Raw genomic sequence first — 24135 nt, forward strand, 5'->3', positions numbered from 1 at the left:
TAAATCTAGTATCCGTTTCTTACCTCCTTGGGTCTTATAAACTGAAAGTCCATATATGTAGCTTAAAGAAATACCTTTTTATCTATACCAATCACTGGAGGTCGCAATGGCATGTAAAGCAGTAGCATAGCTTTCCAGGACATCTTGTGGTGTGTATTACTTAACCATTTGAGAGAGCCATTTGATTAGTAGACTAGCAATGGAGATTTACCAAGGGTATATGGCTGGTTTGGGGGGGGGGGGGGAGGCTTTGCCTAGCAGGTTCTTCCTTTTTCTTGGACTGCCAACTCAATCAAAACCAGTTTCTGAATACTGCTGCAAGTGAGCCCTATATGTACAAATACCCAGTGCTGTGTTTTTCCTCATTTTCTAGCCTAACAGTCTTTGGTAGGGTGGCTCCCTCTGGAACTCAGTACATGAGAAACACTGAGCTGGGTTATTAAGGTGGGTCTTCCCAGCCCTGCACCCGATCCTTGTGGCATCTCCGGCCCTAACTAGTTTGAGAAGCATAATCCAGGCTCTGGATTCAAGCCTAGACCCCCATGTGTTGCAGGTCACAGCACTACACAAAGCAATTGGCCCTAAAATAGTTGAATGTGTTGTTAAATTCTTGCTCATTTTGTATCCTTTAAGGTAAAACTCAGCACAAATGCACCATAAATAATGAGTAAAAAGGTGAAATATTTGCACTTTTAATGTGCTTATATAAGAGTTTGTACCATTGAAAGTATTACCGGAAAACAGTATGATTAAATTATAAGTAAACTAAGTTTTAATTGAGTTGGGCCATTACAGTGTCTTTCTACTACAGTATGGATTACAGTTGGTATAAAGCAGGTTCTCAAGATACCACATTGTTTTGAGTGCATGACAAAGTTTTTATTTACTATGTCCTTTTAAGACCAGTCATTTTGAGGGCGGATTCAAGATGGCCACTTAGTAGGTTGGTTTGGCGTTTGAGCTCCGTGAGAGAATTAGATTTTTTCTGCAAATTTGTTTCTTCAATGAGGAGAAAGCGTAAACCACAGGGTCAGCCTTACCCTGCAGCCTCTGTGTCTACGCCTGTCCTCGAACCCATGGACTCTCACATCATCTGCGGAGATCTGATGGCGGGAGCACAGCAGCTGTTGGAGAGTGGGGGAGGGGAAGTAGAGCTCCCCTCTCTCCCTGGCTCAATATCGCCTTTAAGCCCCGCAGAAGGGATGCCGCCAGGGAATCCTGCCAAGAGGAGGAATGCCTGTGAATCGGGGGAAACGCCGTCAGACCGGAGTGTCAGAGGGCGGAACCCGGCAGGGACCGACAGCCCAGGAACAGCACAGGGTCTTCCTTGGAGAGAAAGAATCACCCCTGGGTGACCCAACTGGACCTACTGGAGGAATACCAACTTTGAAAATCCCCGCAGTGGCAAGGCCAGAAATTTTTTACTTGAGACTATATGGGGACACGATAATAGAGATGAGATCTTCTATATTGCACCTAATTTCCCCGATAACTGATAAAATTAAAACCTTGGAAGATCAGGTTAAAATATTAAGTACTGTGGATACTGGTCTGGAGCAGCAAATAGTGTCAAACAGAGAAAAGATAAAGGCTATTCAAGTGGTGCAGACAACAATTATAAGGGATAAGAAATACCTTGTCACGAAAATGGAAAATCTTGAAAATTTGACACAGAACAGAAACTTGAGATTTATAAATTTCCCCAAAATTCCTCTTAGCTCACCAAGAGATGTATTTAAAAGATATATGAGGGAAATTCTACAGATTGAAGAGCAAGCACTATCACCAATTGCCAAGATTTTCTATATCCCAAAACCAAGGTCCAGTGGAATGAAGGGAAGGGATAACTGTTCCTGACCAACAACAATCTATGAATATATCTGCGATTTAGGAAACTTCTGAGACGGATTTGGCAGAGCCAGCTACCTTAATTGTTAGTTTGGTATTAGAACCTGATAAGGACTGGTTGTTAAGACTGTGTCTTAGAAACAGAAATGTTACCTTTATGGGATGCAATGATAGAGCTTTTCCAGATATATCACGTGACACCCAAAAAAGAAGAGAGGCTTTCTTGCTAATGAGGTCTCAAGTTTTGTTAATTGGAATGGCATTTTACCTTAAATTTCCTTGCAGATGCATGATAAAATATGGTAGCAATTAGGGATGTGAATCGTTTTAGGACGATTAAAATTATCGTCCGATAATTTTAATATCGTCTTAAACCGTTATGGAACACAATACAATAGAGATTCTAACGATTTATCGTTATAAATAGTTAGAATCGTGAGCCGGCACACTAAAACCCCCTAAAACCCACCCCCGACCCTTTAAATTAAATCCCCCACCCTCCCGAACCCCCCCCAAATGAGTTAAATAACCTGCGGGTCCAGCGGCGGTCCGGAACGGCAGCGGTCCGGAACGGGCTCCTGCTCCTGAATCTTGTTGTCTTCAGCCGGCGCCATTTTCCAAAATGGCGCCGAAAAATGGCGGCGGCCATAGACGAACACGATTGGACGGCAGGAGGTCCTTCCGGACCCCCGCTGGACTTTTGGCAAGTCTCGTGGGGGTCAGGAGGCCCCCCACAAGCTGGCCAAAAGTTCCTGGAGGTCCAGCGGGGGTCAGGGAGCGATTTCCCGCCGCGAATCGTTTTCGTACGGAAAATGGCGCCGGCAGGAGATCGACTGCAGGAGGTCGTTCAGCGAGGGTTCCGGCGCCTCGCTGAACGACCTCCTGCAGTCGATCTCCTGCCGGCGCCATTTTCCGTACGAAAACGATTCGCGGCGGGAAATCGCTCCTTGACCCCCGCTGGACCTCCAGGAACTTTTGGCCAGCTTGTGGGGGGCCTCCTGACCCCCACGAGACTTGCCAAAAGTCCAGCGGGGGTCCGGAAGGACCTCCTGCCGTCCAATCGTGTTCGTCTATGGCCGCCGCCATTTTTCGGCGCCATTTTGGAAAATGGCGCCGGCTGAAGACAACAAGATTCAGGAGCAGGAGCCCGTTCCGGACCGCTGCCGTTCCGGACCGCCGCTGGACCCGCAGGTTATTTAACTCATTTGGGGGGGGTTCGGGAGGGTGGGGGATTTAATTTAAAGGGTCGGGGGTGGGTTTTAGGGGGTTTTAATGTGCCGGTTTTGCGATTTTTAGATTTTTCACGATTTTTCACGATATTTTACCCCCCCAAACGGCAACAATACGATTCCCTCCCCCTCCCAGCCGAAATCGATCGTTAAGACGATCGAGGACACGATTCACATCCCTAGTAGCAATACCTATATCTCTTATGATCCACTTCAATTAACTCAATTCCTTATTGGGAAAACCCCAGTGAATGTGAATCTAATCCCTCGAAAGAAGTTATAGATCTCTGTATACTACGAAGTCTTTCTGTTTGTAATAAGAGAAATCCTATTTTCTTTAAGTTGAGTATATCTGCCTCCACAATTTTGTGGACTTGTTATACAGAGAATAATGAGAAATATGTTTCCTTATTGATTTTTTTCCTTTGTGGTTTATACAATTTTTATGTATCTCTGTGAATTCTTTTCAAGAGTATTCTTGTATATTAAGTTATAATGCAATAAAAAAAAAAAAAAAAAGGCCAGTCATTTTGTGTTTACATATCTTTTTTTTATTTCAGGTTAACTATGGAAGATCAACAACTTTCTCAAACTGGAGTGTTTAATTGCTGGTCTGAGAAGCTTTTATACTGTACCAGATGGTCCATTGGATTGTACGTCTAATTAGGATGGTTCTAGAACAAACTGAATTGGCAATGGGATCCGTAAGTGTTTTGTTTTTCAATTTTGGTTTTCTTTACTCGGAGGGTAGTGAAGATTGGAGTCAGCTACTAGTAGAAGTGGAAGCAACCAAAGCAGTGATCATATTCAAACATGTTTGGGGTAGATACAAGGTCAGGAGAGGCCAGTTACCAAAGGCTGAGCAGGGGATGCAGAAAGGGCAACTGGGCAAACTGGATGGCCCAAGACAGCCTCCTTTGCCAGCTATTAGATGTATGTTTACTATGCAAAACTTTTTTTAATTTTTATTTTTCAGGTGCTGCAATGTTGCTGATGTAGTTTAGCCTCCAATATTTTGTTTTCTTGAAGAATTCCTCAGCAATTGTATTGTTAGTAAAGAAACTTCCTTGATTTCGGCAGTATTCCACAGATATTGCTTTACATAGAATGACATTCGTACATGAAAAACAGTTTTACCATATTGCAGAACAATTATTCCAGAGCAAATGCCAAAGCATCAGAGTCCCAACGCCCAAAAACAGCTCTCGACCTGCTTTATGACACTGTGTGACTCAGAATTTTAAATGGTCCAGACTCGCACATGATTCATGAAATCAGCCTCTGAGAGTTAACATTCATTGTAATGAAAGTATTTGATTCACAATTCTTTTAAACAGCACTTAAGAGACGTTATAGTAAGTGAAACTTATTTCTACATTTGCCTGACTTAATTTCACTTGGAAAGATTAGCCTTTAGTCAAGCACTTTACTGCGAAGTTGGTTGTTAGTTATTTTTTGTCGAAAGGCGCACACAACATATGTGCTTGAAAATTATACTGATAGCGTTCCTGCATAAATATTGAAAGGAAAACAAGCATTGAATGTAATATATTTTGTAAAGCCAAAGATAGTGTTTATAATTTGTATGAAACTTTTATTTTTTTCTTTTACACCATTACACTTTTAAAAAGTCCCACTGCCAGTCAAATGGTAAGATTGAAACTTACTTTTTAATTTCAAATACTTTTTGAAAGCACAGTTGGGCCTGCATATCACGTTAATCCTTCTCTTTATCCACCTCCATCATCTCTGGCTGCAGGAATAATTCAAACAAAAATATGTAGATGATGGTCCTTTTTCGTGGTGTATCATCAGTGTCTCATCGAGGGGCTCTCGCTGGCTGTCTTGTACTTGGAGAGACCCTCTCTTGTTTTCATAGAGTAATTTAACATGGGGCTGCTACTCTCACTACTTAACGTTTCCAAAGTGGTACATGACATACGCAATGCTGTAAAAAAATACAAAATAGAGTTTACAATCTAATAAGATAAACATACGAGCCCCGACACATCACTGATTCTTTTTATTTTAGTTACTCATAACTGGGTTGTACATAATAAACACAGCTGCATTAATGCAAGGACATAGTGCCTGATGAAGGTAGGTCCTGCAGGTAGCTGAGGTACAGGAATTTCCTGTCCTCCAAGATTATAATATGAACTCAGGTTGCAGAAATGATGTAGGGGAGGGTTAGGGGAGCGTGTGATTCCTCAGGTGAGACTGGAACATCGAGAAGGAAGACGTGATGTGGTACTAAGCAAGGGGATCTGATATGCAGGGAGCACTGAGGCAAAGTGGTTGGATGCGAGCAGCAGCTGGCGCAAACCTTGAGCAAAGTGCAGTGAGGATTATGGGAACGTGGGACAGAGGAGCAAAACCTTTTAGAGAGGATAAATTGGATGGGGAGCCAGTGAAAAGATTCAAGGAGATTTGCACGAGAGGGAAAATGATCTATGGAAAATGGTGGAGGCAGGAGGAAAAAAGGAGGTTGCAGTCCAGATGAGAGAGAAAAGGATGGATTAGGATTTTTACCTTTTAGAGGGAGACAGGAAAGGAGGGGATTTGGCTATGCTGGGGGAGATGAAACAATCAGATGAGGTAAAGAGATGTAAAGAAGAGGGAATGAAAGGCAACTTGATTGCCAAACTGCTGCTCCTATGCCCTATTTTTGGCAGAGGAGCTGCACAGCAGGAAGGCATAGGATATTGTGTGTTTTGTTTTTGGTTTGTTTTTTTTTTTTTTTTTTTTAACTTGCTTGACATGTTGGAGGCCACCTATGAAGAGAAAACAGTGCAAAACTCAAACCTTGGACTGGACTGATGTAGCAAGATCTTTGATAAAGAGCTGAGCTGGTAACTTAATTAAGGTTGAAGCAGAATTACTTTAATTTTCTTTTGTTTGGCACTGTTTGAGAAGAGATTCAAAGGGCTTTAACATCTTAGCTTTAGTGGTACGTCGGTGTGCGTTTTATAACATCACTATTTCTGTGTGTGTGTGTTTTTGGTCTGGCAGTTTCATCCTGCTTCTTCTTGACTTCCAACTCAATAGGACCAACCTTTGCTGGCATCACCTAGGGTTTTTCCCAATATGTATATTGGGAAAACTTTTTTGTACAAAAGCAGTGTGTAGGGATATTTAGTAGTTTTTTGTTGCATAAATTAATAAACCTTCATTACCTTTTTGTTTGTTTCTAAACATAAAATGCTAAATATGTTCTCATTCCTGACTGTAGCACACCTCCATTGCAGGCAGAACCCAGCTGCAGGTTTACTTAAAAACCCGGTCAATAATCATGATGCGTATTACCTACTCTTCATTGCAATCTCAATCTGTGAGTGTTATCAGCCCAAACATTCAAGGGTAGGCAAGCGTTTGAACAGGACCATTTTATTATTTCTCTTATTGCTGTGGTTTGTTTAACGATTGTGCTATTCCAGGATGCATAATAGTTTAAATTTTAAACACATTAAAAACAGCAGATGTGTTTTGTCTGATCACTCATGGGTTGTTTCTTTTTTTTTAAATGCTGCACATCTTACAGATTCTACCGGGATATGTAAACTTATTAGCACAACTGCATATAATGTATTTTTCGCTCCATAAGACGCACTTTTTTTCCCCCAAAAGTGGGGGGAAAATGTATGTGCGTCTTATGGAGCGAATATAAAAAAAAATCTAACCCCCCCCCCCCCCCCACCAAGACCTGCCAAAAGTCCCTGGTGGTCCAGCAGGGGTCCAGGAGCGGTCTTGCAGCGATCTCCTGGACTTGGACCTTCGGCTGCCAGTAATCAAAATGGCGCCGGCCCTTTGCCCTTACTGTGTCACGGGCTACTGCTGCCATTGGTCTGCCCCAGTGACATAGTAAGGGCAAAGGGCCGTCAGTGCCATTTTGATTACTGGCAACAGACAGCCCAAGTCCAGGAGATCACTGCCGGATCGCTCCTGGACCACCAGGGACTTTTGGCAGGTCTTGGGGGGGTTCCCAGAGAAAGATAAAAGTTTTTTCTGATCTGGGGAGTGGACCGAAATGGCCCTCCCCAGACCCAAAAACAAAATGGGGAGAAAAATAAATGTTATGCACTCCCCTGATTTTCTCCATAAGACGCATAGAAGCCCGGAGACAGAGCCGGTTTAGCACAAAATTTTTTTTTTAATTTTCCCCCTCTGAATCCTAAGTGCGTCTTATGGTCAAGTGCATCTTATGGAGCGAAAAATACGGTACATTTTTTTTTTTTTTTTTAAACATACATCCTCCTCATTTGACCATCTGTCCCAAGCACAGCCATCGCAGCAGTAGTCCTTGTCCAAAGGCTACAGATCAGGGTTCCTCCAGAAACTGCGATGCAGGCGCCTTGAATTTGGTCACTGGGAAGTCGGTATTCAGCAACACAGTGAGCAGACAATTTTATCCAGCTTAAGAACCCTGTAGAATAGACTCTTCATGGAATATAACCAGGTAAAGCCCTAGTTAGCAAGATAAACTTATCCAGCTAGCTTTAGGGCAGCTATTTGGGATGACTGGACTTAGCCAGATAACTTGTTCGTTAACTGAACTCTGCCTTCAATCACCTTCAACTTATCTGGTTAACATTTATCCAGCTAATCAGACGGTCAAAGCAGTGGGAAGTTTAAAACCAATGGTTTGTCTGCCTAAGTCCCAAAGTTAGCTGAACAGACCATCTGAATATTGATCCCATGGTGTTGCCTCTGTGAAATGGCTGAGATTTCAGTTCCCTCCAGCTCTGCAGAGGACTGTGAAAACTGTTTCTGCAGCAGTTTGCGCAAGTCCGGGGAGCAAAAGCCAGGCTCAGGAATTGCACTTGGAGCTCCTGCTTGTCGGCCTCTAAGCTGCTCCTGATTCTTTACCTTCTAATTGAACCACATAAATTCACAAATAATTGAATTTCCTTTTCAGGTCCTTTGGTCTGGAAAATCCTATGGGTCATCTCGCAGTATTGTAAGAAAGATTGGCACAAACCTTCCCCTCATACAATCTCCAAGAGTTCATTTTCAGGTACAATTTCTCCACAGTGAATGAAAGATGACAGATTTTTCATTAAGCTGTTGTGGTGCTGCTTAAAGCTAATTTACTTCACAATCCTGCTTTTTCTTCTATTCTTTGTCTGTTTTCAAAATCACTAAGGCAACTGAGTGGAGGAGTAGAGCAGTGGTTAGAGCAGCCAGCTTTGAACCAGGGAGACCAGCGTTCAAATCACTCCTTGTGACCTTAGGCAAGTCACTTTACCCTCCATTGCCTCAGGTACACAAACTTCCAGGGTCATTCTTTAAAGTGCAATGTGCCGTTATAGCGTGCATTAAGGCCTTATCGCACCAGTAAGGTCCTAACGCACAAGATACCGGCCACATCGTGGCGGTACAATTTGAATCAGGGGGAGGGCAGGAGTGGGGTTATGGCCCGGCAATGCTGTGGGCGATAATGTTTTCCACCGCGGGAAATAACCCACCTTTTCCTGTGGTACTATGCGGCCGGCTGCATACTTTCGCCCCCCCACCCTCCCCGCGGGCCATCATTTCGCTATAATTATAGCGGAATGATGAATCCCAGGGTTAAATTGTGAGTCCTCTGGGGACAGAGAAATAACTGCAGTACCTGAATGTAATCCGCTTTGAAGTGCTGAAAAGTGGAATGTAAATAAATATATTTCGAAGACTTAAGTGCTCTACTTGGCAGATAATTCTTCCCATGTACCTCAGAATAAGTGCATGTAGGTTTGGTTATACCTTGATAAACCCAGGTTTACATTTCTGAAATTAGCATGGCAACGTGTGTAAAATCCTGAGCCCAGTTATGAGGGTGGATGAAAGGGAGGGAGAATAAATGTGAGGGATGGGCAGAAATGGTAGTGAGGAGATTGCTGAAAAGTATATGGAGAAAGGAGAGGTGGGAAAAGGAATTACAGTTGCCTCTGTTCTGCTCACTTGCAATCCAGCTTCCTCAAACTTGGGCACTCCTGCTGAACAGCATTACCTGCTTTGTTGGTAGTGCTGGATTTAAGGCAACAAATCCTTGATTACTTGCTGTCATCGGGCCATTGTGGCCCTACCACATAGCTTGGTGTAAATTCTTTGACTGGGGCTACTGCTTAGATGGCTCCTTCAGGCCATTCTTTGGGAGACTGGTTTGCATACATGCTTTTATATATTTTTTTTTTCTGTGGATTTTCCCTGTTTTAATTGAGCAGATACTTGTTTATGTTGGTGTAAATCACTGACACTGACCACTTAGGTCAGAAAGTTTGCTAGGTTCGTCACACTTTAGATGGCATGGCAAATAGATATGCAAGGCCCTTTGGGAGCCTTACTAAGGAATATGTTTCTGTATAAGGGTCATGGTAGGAAGAGGAAGGTACCATCTGTCCAATGCACCCCCACTACACGTTGTTGTAATGGTCCAATCTAATTTTACTATTAGCAAGGGACCTCCTAGTGTTTGAAGGAGAGGTTGAGAGTTCAAGAGAAGCTTTTTTTTTATTCCCCTTTTTTTTCCTTCTTTTCCATAAACAGGCAGGGTCCTTTGTGTTCATTTAGGGCTAGTAGCTCCTCTCTCAGATTGGCGAGCTGGTTCTCTCTCTTTTATGTATGTTTTGTGCATTTGTGTGTGTGTGTGTTTGCCCAAGATTACTGGAAGAAAGCCTCTGTTCCTGTAGATTCTTGTTCCTTGTGGGAAGGAAACCAATAGCAGTCTTCTCTGTCTTTTTGTGACTGGTGGTTTACCTAGGTGGTTGTGCGAACTTTATTGTATACCCTTGTGTCACTCAGCCTGAGGGCCTCTCTACCAACACAGCAGAAACCTTTTGGCGGAGGGTGCGCCCGTTCAGTGTTTCTTAGGAGGAGGTGAGGGCTACCCATCTAGGGGAGACAGTTGAGATGTTTGCAGCTCAGTCCTCGGAAGAGAAGAGGAGTGGAAGTTAGTAGTCAAGATGGAGGAACCTTTATGTAAACTAGAATGCCCCCTAGAAACCAGACGGGAACAGATGGGAGCCTATGGGAGTGTTCATGAGAAGAACAGATTTACTTAATGAATGTTTCATGATATACTGTGGATGCAACACCCAAGACATATACCAAATGAAATACTATTTTTGTCGAAGAAATCCCTCAGTAAAATTTTATGTTGGAACACCACAACTGTGTAAGGACTCTGTTAGGAAAAATGTTTAAGGTGTTTGCCTATAGCTAGGGTCCTGAAGGAAAATTATTTCCCTCTCTCTGTAGGACTGACCCAAGAAGGAGTTATGTATCACTTCTAGAGTGACTTTAAATACTGCAAGTTGAAAATGTCTCTAGTATTACCTAGCAATGACTATCCATAAACAGAAGAATAATTGGCAAGAATACCTGCAGCTTAAAAAGGGAATTGTATTGTGAAAGGGCAGGCGTAGTAATGTAGGTGAGAGGAATTTCAATAAGTTTATTCAGTTCCTTGTGCAATTTCAGTGATGGAAGAAAAAAGTCATAGGTGTGGCACCAATTGTATTTATAGAAGAAAACAAGCAGTACTTGTTGTCTGGTTAGGGCTGTTGAATTTTGGAATTGTTTTGAAGCCTGAACTGGATTCTCCCATTAAGTTTTTATATCTCCTAAAATATGTCATTTAACCTGAAAATGGAGACAGGATCATAGATATATGTATAATAGATCGGCTTAGTGGGGTCCGTTGGCCCTGAACCCACTTCAGAGAAGGAAACCTGACCCCCACGATCTCTCCCCATCTCAGCCCTTAAAATTCTGATTCTGAAGAATTTCTGGGGGCAGGAAATCCTGTTTCTGTCCCTCCTCTGGCTTAGCAAAATGGCTACTGGTCAGCCTGTATGGCAGATTTTGCCATACAACATAATGGCACCAGGCCTTGGTTGACCAGCAGCTATTTTGGTAAACCAGAAGCCATTGCCTGAAAGCCCCATGGATCAGTGATTTGGTAAGGGGGTATGGGAGCACTTGGGGGCTGGGGATGTTGCTCCCTGAAGCGGTTTAATGAGCAGGGTAATTCCCATTGGGTTTTTAAGGGTTTTTTTTGGTGGGATATTTTAATACTTCCTAGTTTTGGGTAATTGGTGGGTGGGGGAGGAGGGTTAGTGTGTGCTGGGGTCAGGCTGGGAGGAAGGGAGTGAAAAGGTTGGATTTGGTTTAGAGAAGGGGGATCAAGAATGTGCTGGGGACACACTGGGCAGGAGAAAAGGGAGTGCTGGAATTGGGCTGTGGCAATGGGTCAGGATGTGCTGGAGTTGTGCAGGGGAAGGGGCCTAGTGTGCTGGAGCTGGGCCAGCAAGGGGGGGAGGGGGGTTACAGTATGATGGGGTTGGCTTAGGTAATAGGGTCGTGCTGGGATTGGGAAAAATGTGCTGGGGAGACGGCAGGGAGGGCTGGCTTCAGGCTGGGGTATCTGATGAAGTGGATACTGTCCTCGAAAGCTCATGCTTCAATAAATTGCTTAGTCTATAAGATGCCACCCGACTCCTGTCATTTTATTTGCTACACCATACTAACACAGCTATCCCTCTGAAGATTTTTGTTATTTATAAAATGTCAGCAGACTGAAGAATTGCAGAAGGACTTTGTGACACTAGGAGACTGGGCATCTAAATGACAGATGTAATTTAATGTGGCCAAGTGCAAAGTAATGCACGTAGGGAAAAATAATCCGAAGTACAGATAGACAAAGCCCAGGAAAAGGACCTCTGAGACCTTGTGGACAATGCCTTGAAATCTTTGGCTCAGTGTACCGTTTCTCTCCTGCTTGCTCAGTGTGCCATCAAAAAGGTAACTAGAACATTAGGAATTATTTGAACAGGAATAGAGAAAAAAACTGGGAATATCCTAATGCCCTTGTATACATCCATGGTGCGAACGCATCTTGTATACAGTTTTGGTTGCCCCATCTCGAAAAAGACTTAGTAGACAAAGAGCGACAAAAATGATAAAGGGAATAGAAAAGCTCTTTTTTTTTTTTTTTTTTTTAAGAGAGAGGCTATACAAATTAGGGCTCTTTAGCTTGGAAAAGAGATGTCTGAGAGAGGATATGATTGAAATTTTATAAAATCATGAGTGGGGTGGAACAAGTAGTTAGGGAACAGTTATTTACCCTTTCAAACAACACTAGGAGTAGGAGACACTCCATGAAACTAACAACCGGCAGATTTAAACAAATTGTAGGAGGTATTTTTTCACTCGGCGCACAATCAAGCTGCAGAATCTGTTGCCAGAAGATGTGGTCAAGGCAACTAACATACAGGCCGATACAGTAAAGCATGGTCGCGGTTACCCTGCTTCTAACCCACTTCTAACTCACAATTTGGCCGCGTAAGTCCAACCCGCGATTCACTATCCCTTTTAACTCATCCTTACCGCTTCTTTAAATCAACCGGTAACCCTTTCCGTCCACAGCATGTATGTGAGATGTAAACGCTCTGATTAGCTATTCCCTCCCATACAGCAATGTGCGCCCTGATTATCTCCTTTTTAACCTGTAGTTTTGCCGCGCGTTTAACCTGCTAACTTACCGCCTACCCTTACCCCATGCGTTAGTGTGGAGCGTCAGGTCAGAGAGACGAAATTTCATGGGCAAACGACCCTTACCCTGGCGTTAGTGTAGTGTGACAGCAATAGGCAGGCTCCGGTCAAAATCCCCCCCTCCCGAAGCAAGGTGCAGGGCGAAAATCGACATGTCATTAAAACAAAAGTAAATAAAGTATAATAAAAGTAAACTTACTGCATGTGAATTTTCTTTGAACAGTCCTCTCTCCCCTCCTCCCGAGGCCCGCACTGCGGCTCCCCTGCCTCCTGGGGGCAGCTGGCGGCGAAAGCGGCTTCCAGCAGCCCCCACCGGCGAAGGTGGATGAATGGACGCCTGTACGCCTGGATGAATGCACGCCCGCCGGCGAAGGTGAGTGAATGAATGCACGCCCGCCGGCGCGTACGGGCGTGCATTCATCCAGGCGGAGGGAGCCGGCAGCGAAAGCGGCTTCCAGCAGCCCCCGCTGGTGGTGAATAAATGCACGCCTGTGTACGCCTGTGCGTGCAATTTGGGCGCTCAAGGTGTGACGTCACGACGTTTGACGTCACGGCGTGTGACGTCTGCGTTCGCTAATGCACTGCCTTGAGCGCCCAAATTGCAAGCACAGGCGTACACAGGCGTGCATTCATTCACTGCCGGCGGGGGCAGGGGAGCCAAAGCGGCTTCCAGCAGCCCCCGCCGGCGAAGGTGAATGAATGCAATTTGGGCGCTCCAGGCAGTGCATTAGCGAACGCCGACGTCACACGCCGTGACGCCAAACGTCGTGACGTCACGCCTTGAGCGACCAAATTGCACGCACAGGTACACATTCATTCACCTTCGCCGGCGGGGGCTGCTGGAAGCCGCTTTCGCCGCCGGCTGCCCCCGGGAGGCAGGGGAGCCGCGGTGCGTGCCTCGGGAGGAGGAGAGAGAGGACTGTTCAAAGAAAATTCACATGCAGTAAGTTTACTTTTATTACACTTTATTCACTTTTGTTTTAATTTTTGCCCTGCATCTTGCTTCGGGAGGGGGGGAGAGAGGACTCGCAATCCCCCAGCGCTGTATAGCGCTCTATACAGTAAAATGGATTGCGCGGGCCTAACGCTTCACGGACGCTTCTTGGACGCGGCTTGCATTTGCATGCTATTTAAATACAGTATCGAGTGGTAGGTGATCCGAACTGTGCGTGCGGCAAACGCGGGTGCACCCGACACTAACGCACCTCTTCCTACCGCTCCTTACTGTATCGGCCTGATAGTGGGATTCAAAAGAGGATTGGACAAGTTCTTCAAGAAAAAGTCCATAGCCAGGTAGATGTGGCCAGGGCCTATTCTTGGGAGGGAGCGACACAAAATAGATCAGGTATTGGGGATCCGCCAGGTACTAGTGACCCAGACTAGCCACTATCTGTGACAGAATATTGGGTTTGATGGACTTTGGTCTGACGCAGCAAGGCACTTTCATTTTCTTAACTGTACTGAAAAGACTATACAGAATTGGGTAATGCTCAATTCACCTATATCGGGCCACCTTATTTCAGGCCCTTCTTTTCCTTTCCTAGGTCTAAGAGGCTGGACTTTCTTGGGTTGTGTTTTTTTTTTTTTTTTTACCATTTTTATATTACACTGCTTTTGCCAAACTCATCTTTCATCAAAATGCTTGGAAGGCAGGTCATACTTCTTCAAACCGTTTTCACAGTCTGCCTAATGGATATTTTCTCTGAAACACTTCCTAATTGCAGAAAAATGTCTTACACCCATAATTCCTATCAGAAACAACAGCTTTCTAACAAAAATGAAAATCCAGGCATAAAATGGACAGTGTTTTTAGTAGAGTAAGCCAGAAAATGTTTGCACAAGGCTCACATGGATAAGAACATAAGAAAATGCCATACTGGGTCAGACCAAGGGTCCATCAAGCCCAGCATCCTGTTTCCAACAGTGGCCAATCCAGGCCATAAGAACCTGGCAAGTACCCAAAAACTAAGTCTATTCCATGTAACCATTGCTAATGGCAGTGGCTATTCTCTAAGTGAACTTAATAGCAGGTAATGGACTTCTCCAAGAACTTATCCAATCCTTTTTTAAACACAGCTATACTAACTGCACGAACCACATTCTCTGGCAACAAATTCCAGAGTTTAATTGTGCGTTGAGTAAAAAAGAACTTTCTCCGATTAGTTTTAAATGTGCCCCATGCTAACTTCATGGAGTGCCCCCTAGTCTTTCTACTATCCGAAAGAGTAAATAACCGATTCACATCTACCCGTTCTAGACCTCTCATGATTTTAAACACCTCTATCATATCCCCCCTCAGTCGTCTCTTCTCCAAGCTGAAAAGTCCTAACCTCTTTAGTCTTTCCTCATAGGGGAGTTGTTCCATTCCCTTTATCATTTTGGTAGCCCTTCTCTGTACCTTCTCCATCGCAATTATATCTTTTTTGAGATGCGGCAACCAGAATTGTACACAGTATTCAAGGTGCGGTCTCACCATGGAGCGATACAGAGGCATTATGACATTTTCCGTTTTATTCATCATTCCTTTTCTAATAATTCCCAACATGGATTATGTACAAGGATTTCAATTTTATAGAGCCACCCATTATTTGAAGGTCCCTGCAACAAAACAGTTTTTTCATGAATCCGTACTGGGTTGTGCCCAAATTTTTTTTTATTTTTTTGCTTGTTCTATCCAATTAAAAAAAAAACAAACCATATATAGTACTGAGTATTTCACCTTACGATTAATTAAGCCATATTAAGTGATTTTATCATAAGTACATAGGATACTTGGTCTGACATAATCTTATCTCCAACAGTGGCCAAGTCACAAGAATCTGGCATGTACTCAAATATTAAATTGATCCCATGATACTAATGCCAGCAACAAGTAGTGACTATTCCCTATTGATTAATAGCATTTTATGGACTTCTCCTCCAGGAACTTAACCAAACCTTTTATAAACCCAGCTACACTAGCTGCCTTAACCACATCTTCTGGCCACAAATTCCAGAGATTAACTGAGTGAAAAAATGTTTCTCTTAATTTGTTTTAAATGTGCTACTTCCTCTTCGTCCTGCCAGACCAGTGGGTCTTGTCCCCCTACCAGTAGATGGAGGCAGAATTCCAGACCTCTTCCTTGAGGCTGCCTTCTATATAGGCTGGTTTAGCAGGAAAGGAATCAGTAGTTCTCTGCCTCCAGCAGATGGTAGGTGGAGATGGGCCTGCAGGAGGAATTGGCAGGGGCAATGGCCTGTCTGAGGTTGCTTTCCCTGGGGAAGTGCCAGGGCTGGGTCAGGAGTCCTCCTCGGGATGATGGCCGTCCTAGGGTTGCTTTTTACCTCCCCCGAATTGGGTGATCAGGCCTTGGGCTTTGCATTTCCCACACAAGAGAAGTCAAGAAGCAGCAGTGGCGGCGGTAAGTAGGCTTAGGGCCTAATACCACAGGTCCCGATGTCCCCCAAACCTCCATGCTGATAGGTAGGATGGAAAGAGGCAGGAAGTGCCTGGTGTGCGGCATGCAGCGCATCCTGATGGTCACAGGTTTGTTCTGCCTCAACTGCGACGGCATGGCGGTGGGCAGCACAGGAGTGATCGGCATGGGGATGAGTGTCACAAAGTGCAGTGGGGGAGGCCCAGTGGACACACAGATCGAAGGCGCCCGCAGCTGGAGTGGAAATCGCCACTAATCAGGCTCGCGCCCCCCTCTCCTGTAACCTCGGAAGAGGAGCTTTCAGAGGGGAAGAGTTCTTGACTGAGAGTGTGCTTCTAATGCACAAAGCCTAAAAGAGATGAAGGGGAAGCCTATGGACTCAGCAGGCCCGAAAAACAAAGGTCCCGAACCCCATCTCCTTTGTATGGAAGAAAAGGAAGTTGGAAACCAAGGAAGGGGAGAAGCCCAGGCCTTTACAGGATCTGATTTCTGACGAACCGGCTGACTTCTCCCAGGTGGATTCCCTGGAGGAGCCCAAGTAAGAGGAGGACCTGGGACCAGAGCAAGATAACTTGGCGGTCTGTTTGTTTAGGGGTGATGTGTTAGGGGCCCTTATCTCTAGGTTGTCCCTGGTTCTTAGATTCTCAGAGGAGCAGCCCAGAGACCCCAAGCCAAAGGGTAATCTTATTCTTATGGACATTAAAAAGTCAGCAAATGTGTTTCCATTCATTCTGCAATCCAGGATATGATTACAGCGGAGTGGTCCATGCTGGATTTAAGATTACGTAGTATAAAAAATATGGAAAGGCTATATGTAATAGATCAGACAGCGAGAGACAATTTCCTAGCCCTCCCTAAGGTGGACGCAGCTGGGTCTGCAGTCTCCAAAAGATTATCCTGGTCAAAGGGGAGGAGGCCCTCAGGGACCTGGAGGATAGAGAAGGATCAAGACACCTCTGAAAGATTTTGAATTGTCTAGCCTAGCACTAAGTTCAGTGATCTGCAGGGGATTATTGGCAACGGCTCTTCTCTATACACTGCAGTCATCCCCACAAGCAGGTCAGGCAGAAGGAGCCATCAACCAAAAGATGACTCAGGCAGAGTCTATAGCAGCCTACGTGGCAGATGCCCTTTCTGATCTCATTAGGATTATGGCCAAGCAGGCCGGTACTGGTGTGATGGCCAGGTGTCTTCAGTGGCTAAACAGCTGGGCAGCAGTCTCTGTGTCGAAGGCTAAGCTGTGTAAACTCCCCCTTCAAGGGGAAGTTATTTGGGGAGGACTTGGAGTGTAACCTAGAGTCCAAACCTCAGACTCCTGGAGGATAGAAGCAGGAGACTGCAGAGAGTTGGCGCTGGTAGACAGTGGCCCAGGGACACTAGATGGCCCAGGAGGTCAAGGTTCCAGCAAAGTGGGAAAGTTAGGTTGAGCGGGCATTCTTTCGGGGGCTAGATGTGGCTCCAGAGACATGGGCAATAGGGCTCTGCCCCCCAAGGGGGCACAGTGACATTTGGAAGGTCCATTCGAAGCTTCCACAGGTTAGAGGCAAACTAAGGGAGTTTTTTCATGAGTGGACCTTAGTGACTACAGATCAGTGGATACTCGAGTGTAAAGGAAGAGTACTACCCAGAACTAAAGGACTTTATAAAGGAACAGTTCATTCTGTCACCTTGCAGCAGAGCAAAGAAACAGGCAGTACAAAATGCGGTGTCCAGGCTGCTAGACCTAAAAAGCCATTACCCCAGTCCCCAGCCAGGAAAGAGGAAAAGGCACCTACTCCATATTTTTCACAGTGCCAAAAAAGGATGGGTCACACCACCCAGTGCTGTATCTTAAGAAGGTTCACCAGGTGCTGAGGATACCGTATTTCAGAATGAAGTCCTTAGATGTGGTCAAGGCAGCGGTAGGAAGGGAAACATTTCTCCTTGCACATACCTGTGTGAGAAAGCTTCCAGAAATGTTTGTTTTGCAGTCTTAGGCATGACGATCAGTTCCAGGCCTTGCCTTTTGGGCTGGTGACGACACCAGGAACCTCCACAAAGGTCTTAGTGGTGGTAGCAGCTTCCTTGCACAAGGAGGGAATTGGAGTCCATCCTTACCTAGACGACTGGCTGATAAGAGTGGACACAAGGCAAGGAGGGATTCAGGCAACAGAGAGGGTTATCCAACAGCTAGAAGGTTTGAGTTGGATAGACTTAAGAGACATCTATGCTTATTACAGACGTTGCAGTATCTGGGAACCCTCTTAAATACAAGAGGAAGAATGATGTTCCTTCCAGAAGAGGGGATAGACAAGTTGCAGCAGCAGGTGGAAAGGCTGATATCCACCAAAAAGTCCAATGCAAGAGCTTATCTACAAGTGCTGGAGTCGATAGTGGCATCCATTGAATTAGCGCCCTGGGCGAAAGCACCCATGAAACCACTGCAGGAGTACTTCCTAGCAAGTGGAGCACCGCAAAAATTGAATTTTGATCAGAAGCTTCCACTACCACCTCAGGTAAAGGAAAGTCTCCAATGGTGACAAGAAAAAGGCAACTTGGCCAAAGGCTCAAGTTTGGAACTCCTTCAGTGGGCCCTACTGATGATAGATGCCAGCAACAAGGGCTGGGGGGTACACTACGACAAACAGATGGCACAAGGGCTCTAGCCACAGTAGGAGAGAGAATTCTTCATAAACAGGTCGGAAACCAGAGTGGGGCACCTAGTCTTAATCAGGTTCAGATCAAGGATGGAAGGACACCCAGTCAGGATCCTCTTGGACAACACGATGACAGCAGCCTACATCAACAGGCAGGAAGGACTCAGGAGCCCACAAAAGGCAATAGAAACTTCCTGTCTAATGATGTGGGCAGAACGCCATCTCCAAGATATCTCTGTGGTCCACACAGCAGGGGCAGAGAACATTCAAGCAGACGTCCTAAGCCAATAAAGACTGGACTCAGAAGTGGAAACTGTCAGAAGAGGCCTTTTTAACAAATAATCTGATGGGAGTGCCTGCCCCCAGTGGGACCTGATGGCCAAGAGAAGCAATGCCAAAGCAGCCAACCTTTTCAGCAGGAGAAGATAATGGAGGTAGAAGGGGATAGATGCATTAGCCCATGAGTGTCCCACCAAAGCCCTTCTCTACATCACCTTCCCTCAGCCTATGATAGGGAAGATTCTGAACAGAGTGATGAGTCTCCAGGGACGAGTAATCTTAGTGGCTCCAGACTGGCTGAGACTGCCATGATATGCAGCCCTAAGAGGATAGAGGAGCCAAATCAGCTTCGGTACCAGGCTTTCTACATCAGGGGCCAATCAAAATGGAAAATACAGTACAATTATCTCTTATGGCATGGCTATTGAGAAGGGCAGGCTAAAAAAAAAAAAAAAAAAAAAGTTATTCCACAGGGGTAATCGCCACACTTCTGACAGCATGAAAAAGATCAACTTTATTAGCCTATACGAGGACCTGGAGACTTTGAGCATTGGTGCTCTCAAAGAAGCCGTTCCCCAGGGAAGGCGGACACAACTGCAATATTGCAATTCCTACAGGACGGCCTGGATAAAGAGTTGGCGGTGATCTCCCTGAGAGTCCAGGTGGCGGCTATCGCCTGCTATAGGGGGTGAATCAAAGGCTCCTCTGTGGCATTGCTTCTGGACGTTGTATGATTCTTATTGGGGGCAAAACACTTATGGCCACCACATAAATCGGTAATTCCTGCATGGGTCTTGACTTACTGTTGAGCCCTCTATGAGCCCCTCAGCATCCAGGTAAGGGACCTTTTTTGGAAAGCAGCCTTCCTGGTAGCAATATGCTTGGCAAGAAGAATATCGGAGATCCAAGCCCTGTCGTGCCAGGAACCGTATCTTTTTCAAGAGTAAAAGTGACATTAAGGCCAGTTCCATCCTTCCTCCACAAGGTGGTATCTGAATTCCACCTCAGCCAACCAATCACGCTGCCTGGCTTCAGGAAGGCAGATTGTACAGAGGAGAGGAAGGACTTGCATTTTTTGAATGTTAGAAGAACCCTCCTGAAGTATTTGAAGCTTACAGACAAGTTCAGGAAATTGGACAAGCTATTTGTGCTTTACTCAGGAGTCTGCAGAGGGGAGGCAGCCTCCAAAACCTTGATTGCGAGATGGATCAGGGAAGCCATTGCCTCGGCATATATAGTGAGCGGCAAGGAGGTACTGCAGGGCCTGAGGGCATACTCAACAACGGCCTACTTTTAAAAGGCCGGCTGGTGTAAAAACTGGGAGATACGTGCCTGGTCATTTTCAAAGGCCTGCGGTCACGCGCGTATCTACTGATATGCGCCAAAGATTGGCTCAATTAAAAAAAAAAAAAAAAAAGAAGCAGGGTCTGGGTGGGCCGGGACAGCGCCATGTCCTGCTGAAGCATGCGCCGGCAGCTGGCCAACCCGCGCAACCTGCTGCTACTCCAGAGAGCGGGTAAGTATGAGAACAAAAAAAACAGGGGTCGGGGCGGATAGGAGAAAAGGGAGGCAGGTTAGCTAGGGGGTTTAGGAAGTTCCCTCCCAATCTGCTCCTTTATTGGAGTGGACTGGGAGGGAACTGAGGAAAGGTCTTATTGCATCGCTGCACGCTTCTTATAACATTTACCCCCCCCCCCCCCCCCACTTATGCGCATCGATATAAAATCAAACGAGCATATGCACATGGGTAGCGGATTTTATAACATTATGACGTAATGTCAGAAAACCAATTTTAAAGAAAAAAAACAGCGATCCACTCATCCTGAGCAATTATAGAGCAGTGTGAAACCTACCTCTAATTGCAAAATCAATAGAAAAGACTATACAAAATCAATTAGCAGAACACTTAGAGAGCAATAATATCCTGTATCCATCACAACATGGTTTTCGCAAAAACTACAGCACTGAAACACTACTGCTTGCACTAACAGACAACATTATGAGAGGTTTTGACAGCGGTAAACATTACATTTTAGTGATGCTAGACCTGTCAGCGGCATTTGATACAGTAAATCATGACATCCTATTAAATAGATTAGAAGAATAGGATTAAGCAACAAAACAATCAAATGGTTCAGATCATATCTAAATAACAGATATTTCCAAGTACAGATCAAAGATGTAATGTCAGAAAAAATTAACCTTCAAACAGGAGTTCCTCGGGGATCAGCCCTATCTGCCACACTGTTCAACATATATATGCTGCCACTATGTCACCTGTTAGCTGGTCTGGGCATCTCACATTACATATACGCTGATGATATTCAATTAATACTTCCCATCGATGACACAATTGAAAAAACATTAAACATAGCCAACATGTATCTAGATATTCCACGCGTCTATCAACCACCAAAGAACGAGCATTCTCTACAGCGGGTCCGGCCATTTGGAATAACATGCCCACAGACCTCAGGCTAGAACCTTGCCCTCTAACCTTTCGAAAAAAAACTTAAGACCTGGCTCTTCCTCCAAGCCTTCCCTTAACTTTCAAAACCATCCATTTTCTACCAGACAGGACTCCGCTTACCTGACTAGGCACCCCGCCTAGTTTAGGCTTGATATTTTGCCTCTGTTTCTTTGTTTCGTTATTTAGTTTATTCAGTTTTACTGTCCTTTGTCTCCGGCTAAATTAGCCCCCCAAGTTACTACCTCCTTGTTATATGTAACTTTCGCCTCTTGTTAAATGGTTGATTAAGTTCTACCCCTTGTTACATGTAAACCGATTTGATTTGAATTTATTCATGAAGGTCGGTATAAAGAAGTGTTAAATAAATAAATATCATCAAACAGCTACTAAACCAAATGGAATTAGTTATTATAGAGAAAACAGAATTCCTACATTTAGAACGTAAAAACATAGAGAGCATTCAAAACCCAATCACACTCATAAACAACCGAAAAATAGAATTATCCGAGAAAGTACGAAACATTGGGGTGATAATTGATACAGAACTAAGTATGAAACAACATATATCTTTAAAAGTAAGTGAAGGATACGCCAAACTTATGACTCTTAGAAGATTAAAACCACTGCTAAAGCCTACCAACTTCTGATCAGTGCTACAAGCTTTAATTTTTGCAAGCATGGACTACTGTAATACCCTTCTACTGGATTTACCATACACCTTGATAAGACCACTACAGATACTGCAAAACATGGCTGCAAGAATTCTAACTGGTAAAAGCAAAAGAGACCATATCACCGAAACCCTAGCTGAACTACACTGGTTACCCATTGAGCAAAGAATACAATACAAAACACTATGTACCATACATAAATTAATATATAACGAAAAAGCAGAATGGCTGAACACAGCTCTTCGCATACTCGTCCCTCACAGGAACCTGAGATCAGCAAACAAAGCACTCCTAACTATTCCTTCAGTCAAAACAGCAAGACTAACCCAAGTAAGGGAAAGGGCTCTATCCTTAGCAGGACCCATACTATGGAACACCATGCCTTTAGAGATCATATTACAAAGAGACATCAAAACCTTCAGAAAAAGTTTAGAAACATGGCTATTTAAGCAAGCATTTCACAAAGAGAATGGAGAGTAGAATCCAGGGAAGTGTAGGATGCCCTTCTCTGTACCTTCTCCATTGCAACTATATCTGCTGCACTGTGCAGGTTACTCTTATGCTTATTAGTTTACCAGGCCGTAAAAGTCAGGGCCCTCGGAAGCTGTTTGAATCCAATTTCCCTTAACCGTTGCCGTGAAAGCAGACCGCAATATTGGAGTTGCATCAAAATTATTGGACTTGGTGATTAAGGGTAGTAAGCACTGCATCAGCTATTTACCCCATGTTTGTTTTCCAAACCGTAAAAGTCTCCCCTCCATCACCATGGGAATATCACAGTGTGGAGGTGTCCAAATTTTATCCTGAAAAGGAATGTGATGAAAAGGCCAGAGCAATAAGATCAGTCCCAGGTTCCAAGGCCTCTGTCACCAGAGCGAACATTTTTATCATTGTTCTCTCCTGAATAGAATTACTTAAGTCTCTCTTTTCTGATATACTTCTGGTATGTTATTTCCTAATGAATAATGGCATTAATATTATTAATTGTATCTTACTGGTTTTCATAAACTCACTGATTTTTTTCCCCTCAAAGATTTCTCTTGAAGATGTATATTTAAATTGGTGATAAATACAGTTTAACAAAGGACACATTACGAGTTAATTCACAGAAACCATCCAACAGCATGACTAGGAAGCCTATATAACAAAAGCTAACAGTGCAAGCACGTGCTCACTTCTCCCACCCCCTAAAAACAAGAGGAACACCTGCCTCACCCCCCCCCCCCCCCCCCCCGGCCCAGCCAGATATACTGTAACTATCAGAAACGGCCAAGAAGATTGTAGCACAGAATATTGAAGTAAATACAACTATTAAAAAGATGCATGCATGCATGGTCTGACCTTGGGCCAACTGCTTTTCCAACCACCACATATCCACCAACTCCCACCCACTCTGCCAATTTTATAAAAAGTTTATTTTATTCTTAAAGAAAAATACACTCATAGTTGCAGAGGGTACTGTGGCCATGTACAAGTATTTGCTGGTCTTTCTCTACCCACCCTGCCACTGCTTCCATTAAGTACATCACATACCGTACATCGTGAAGGTCTCATCACCCTCATCTTCCCGTCAGCAGCAGAGAGACTAACACCGTACGGCAGGAAAAAAAAAAAAATAAAGGTGACTCCTATCCCAGCCCACCCTCACAGCTGGAATAAATTCTCACTAATCAACAAGCCTGTGGAGGAGCACAGGACACGGAGGACTTTGTCTAGTTGAGATGCGGTGACCAGAATTGTACACAGTATTCAAGATGCGGTCTCACCATGGAGCGATACAGAGGCATTATGACATTTTCCGTTTTATTCACCATTCCCTTTCTAATAATTCCCGACTCAACGCACAATAAAGCTCTGGAATTTGTTGCCAGAGGATGTGGTTAGTACAATTAGTATAGCTGGGTTCAAAAAAGGTTTGGATAAGTTCTTGGAGGAGAAGTCCATTAACTGCTATTAATCATGTTTACTTAGGGAATAGCCACTGCTATTAATTGCATCAGTAGCATGGGAAATTGCCAGGTTCTTGTGGCCTGCTTTGGCCTCTGTTGGAAACAG

The 24135-nt window shown here is 44.5% G+C and overlaps 1 protein-coding gene across 2 annotated transcripts in view; it reads left to right on the forward strand.

Annotated features, from left to right (window-relative positions):
• MTFR1 (mitochondrial fission regulator 1) overlaps nt 1-24135 on the forward strand; it is a 115442-nt gene that overhangs the window by 27416 nt on the left and 63891 nt on the right. For both annotated transcript variants that reach the window (XM_029591388.1, XM_029591389.1), the window contains 2 exons: nt 3638-3781; nt 7993-8091. In XM_029591388.1, coding sequence (XP_029447248.1) covers nt 3716-3781; nt 7993-8091 — 165 coding nt within the window. In that variant the 5' untranslated portion in view covers nt 3638-3715. The remainder of the gene's footprint in view (nt 1-3637; nt 3782-7992; nt 8092-24135) is intronic.

The sequence above is a fragment of the Rhinatrema bivittatum genome, chromosome 2, assembly GCF_901001135.1.
Source record: "Rhinatrema bivittatum chromosome 2, aRhiBiv1.1, whole genome shotgun sequence".
Taxonomy (NCBI): domain Eukaryota; kingdom Metazoa; phylum Chordata; class Amphibia; order Gymnophiona; family Rhinatrematidae; genus Rhinatrema; species Rhinatrema bivittatum.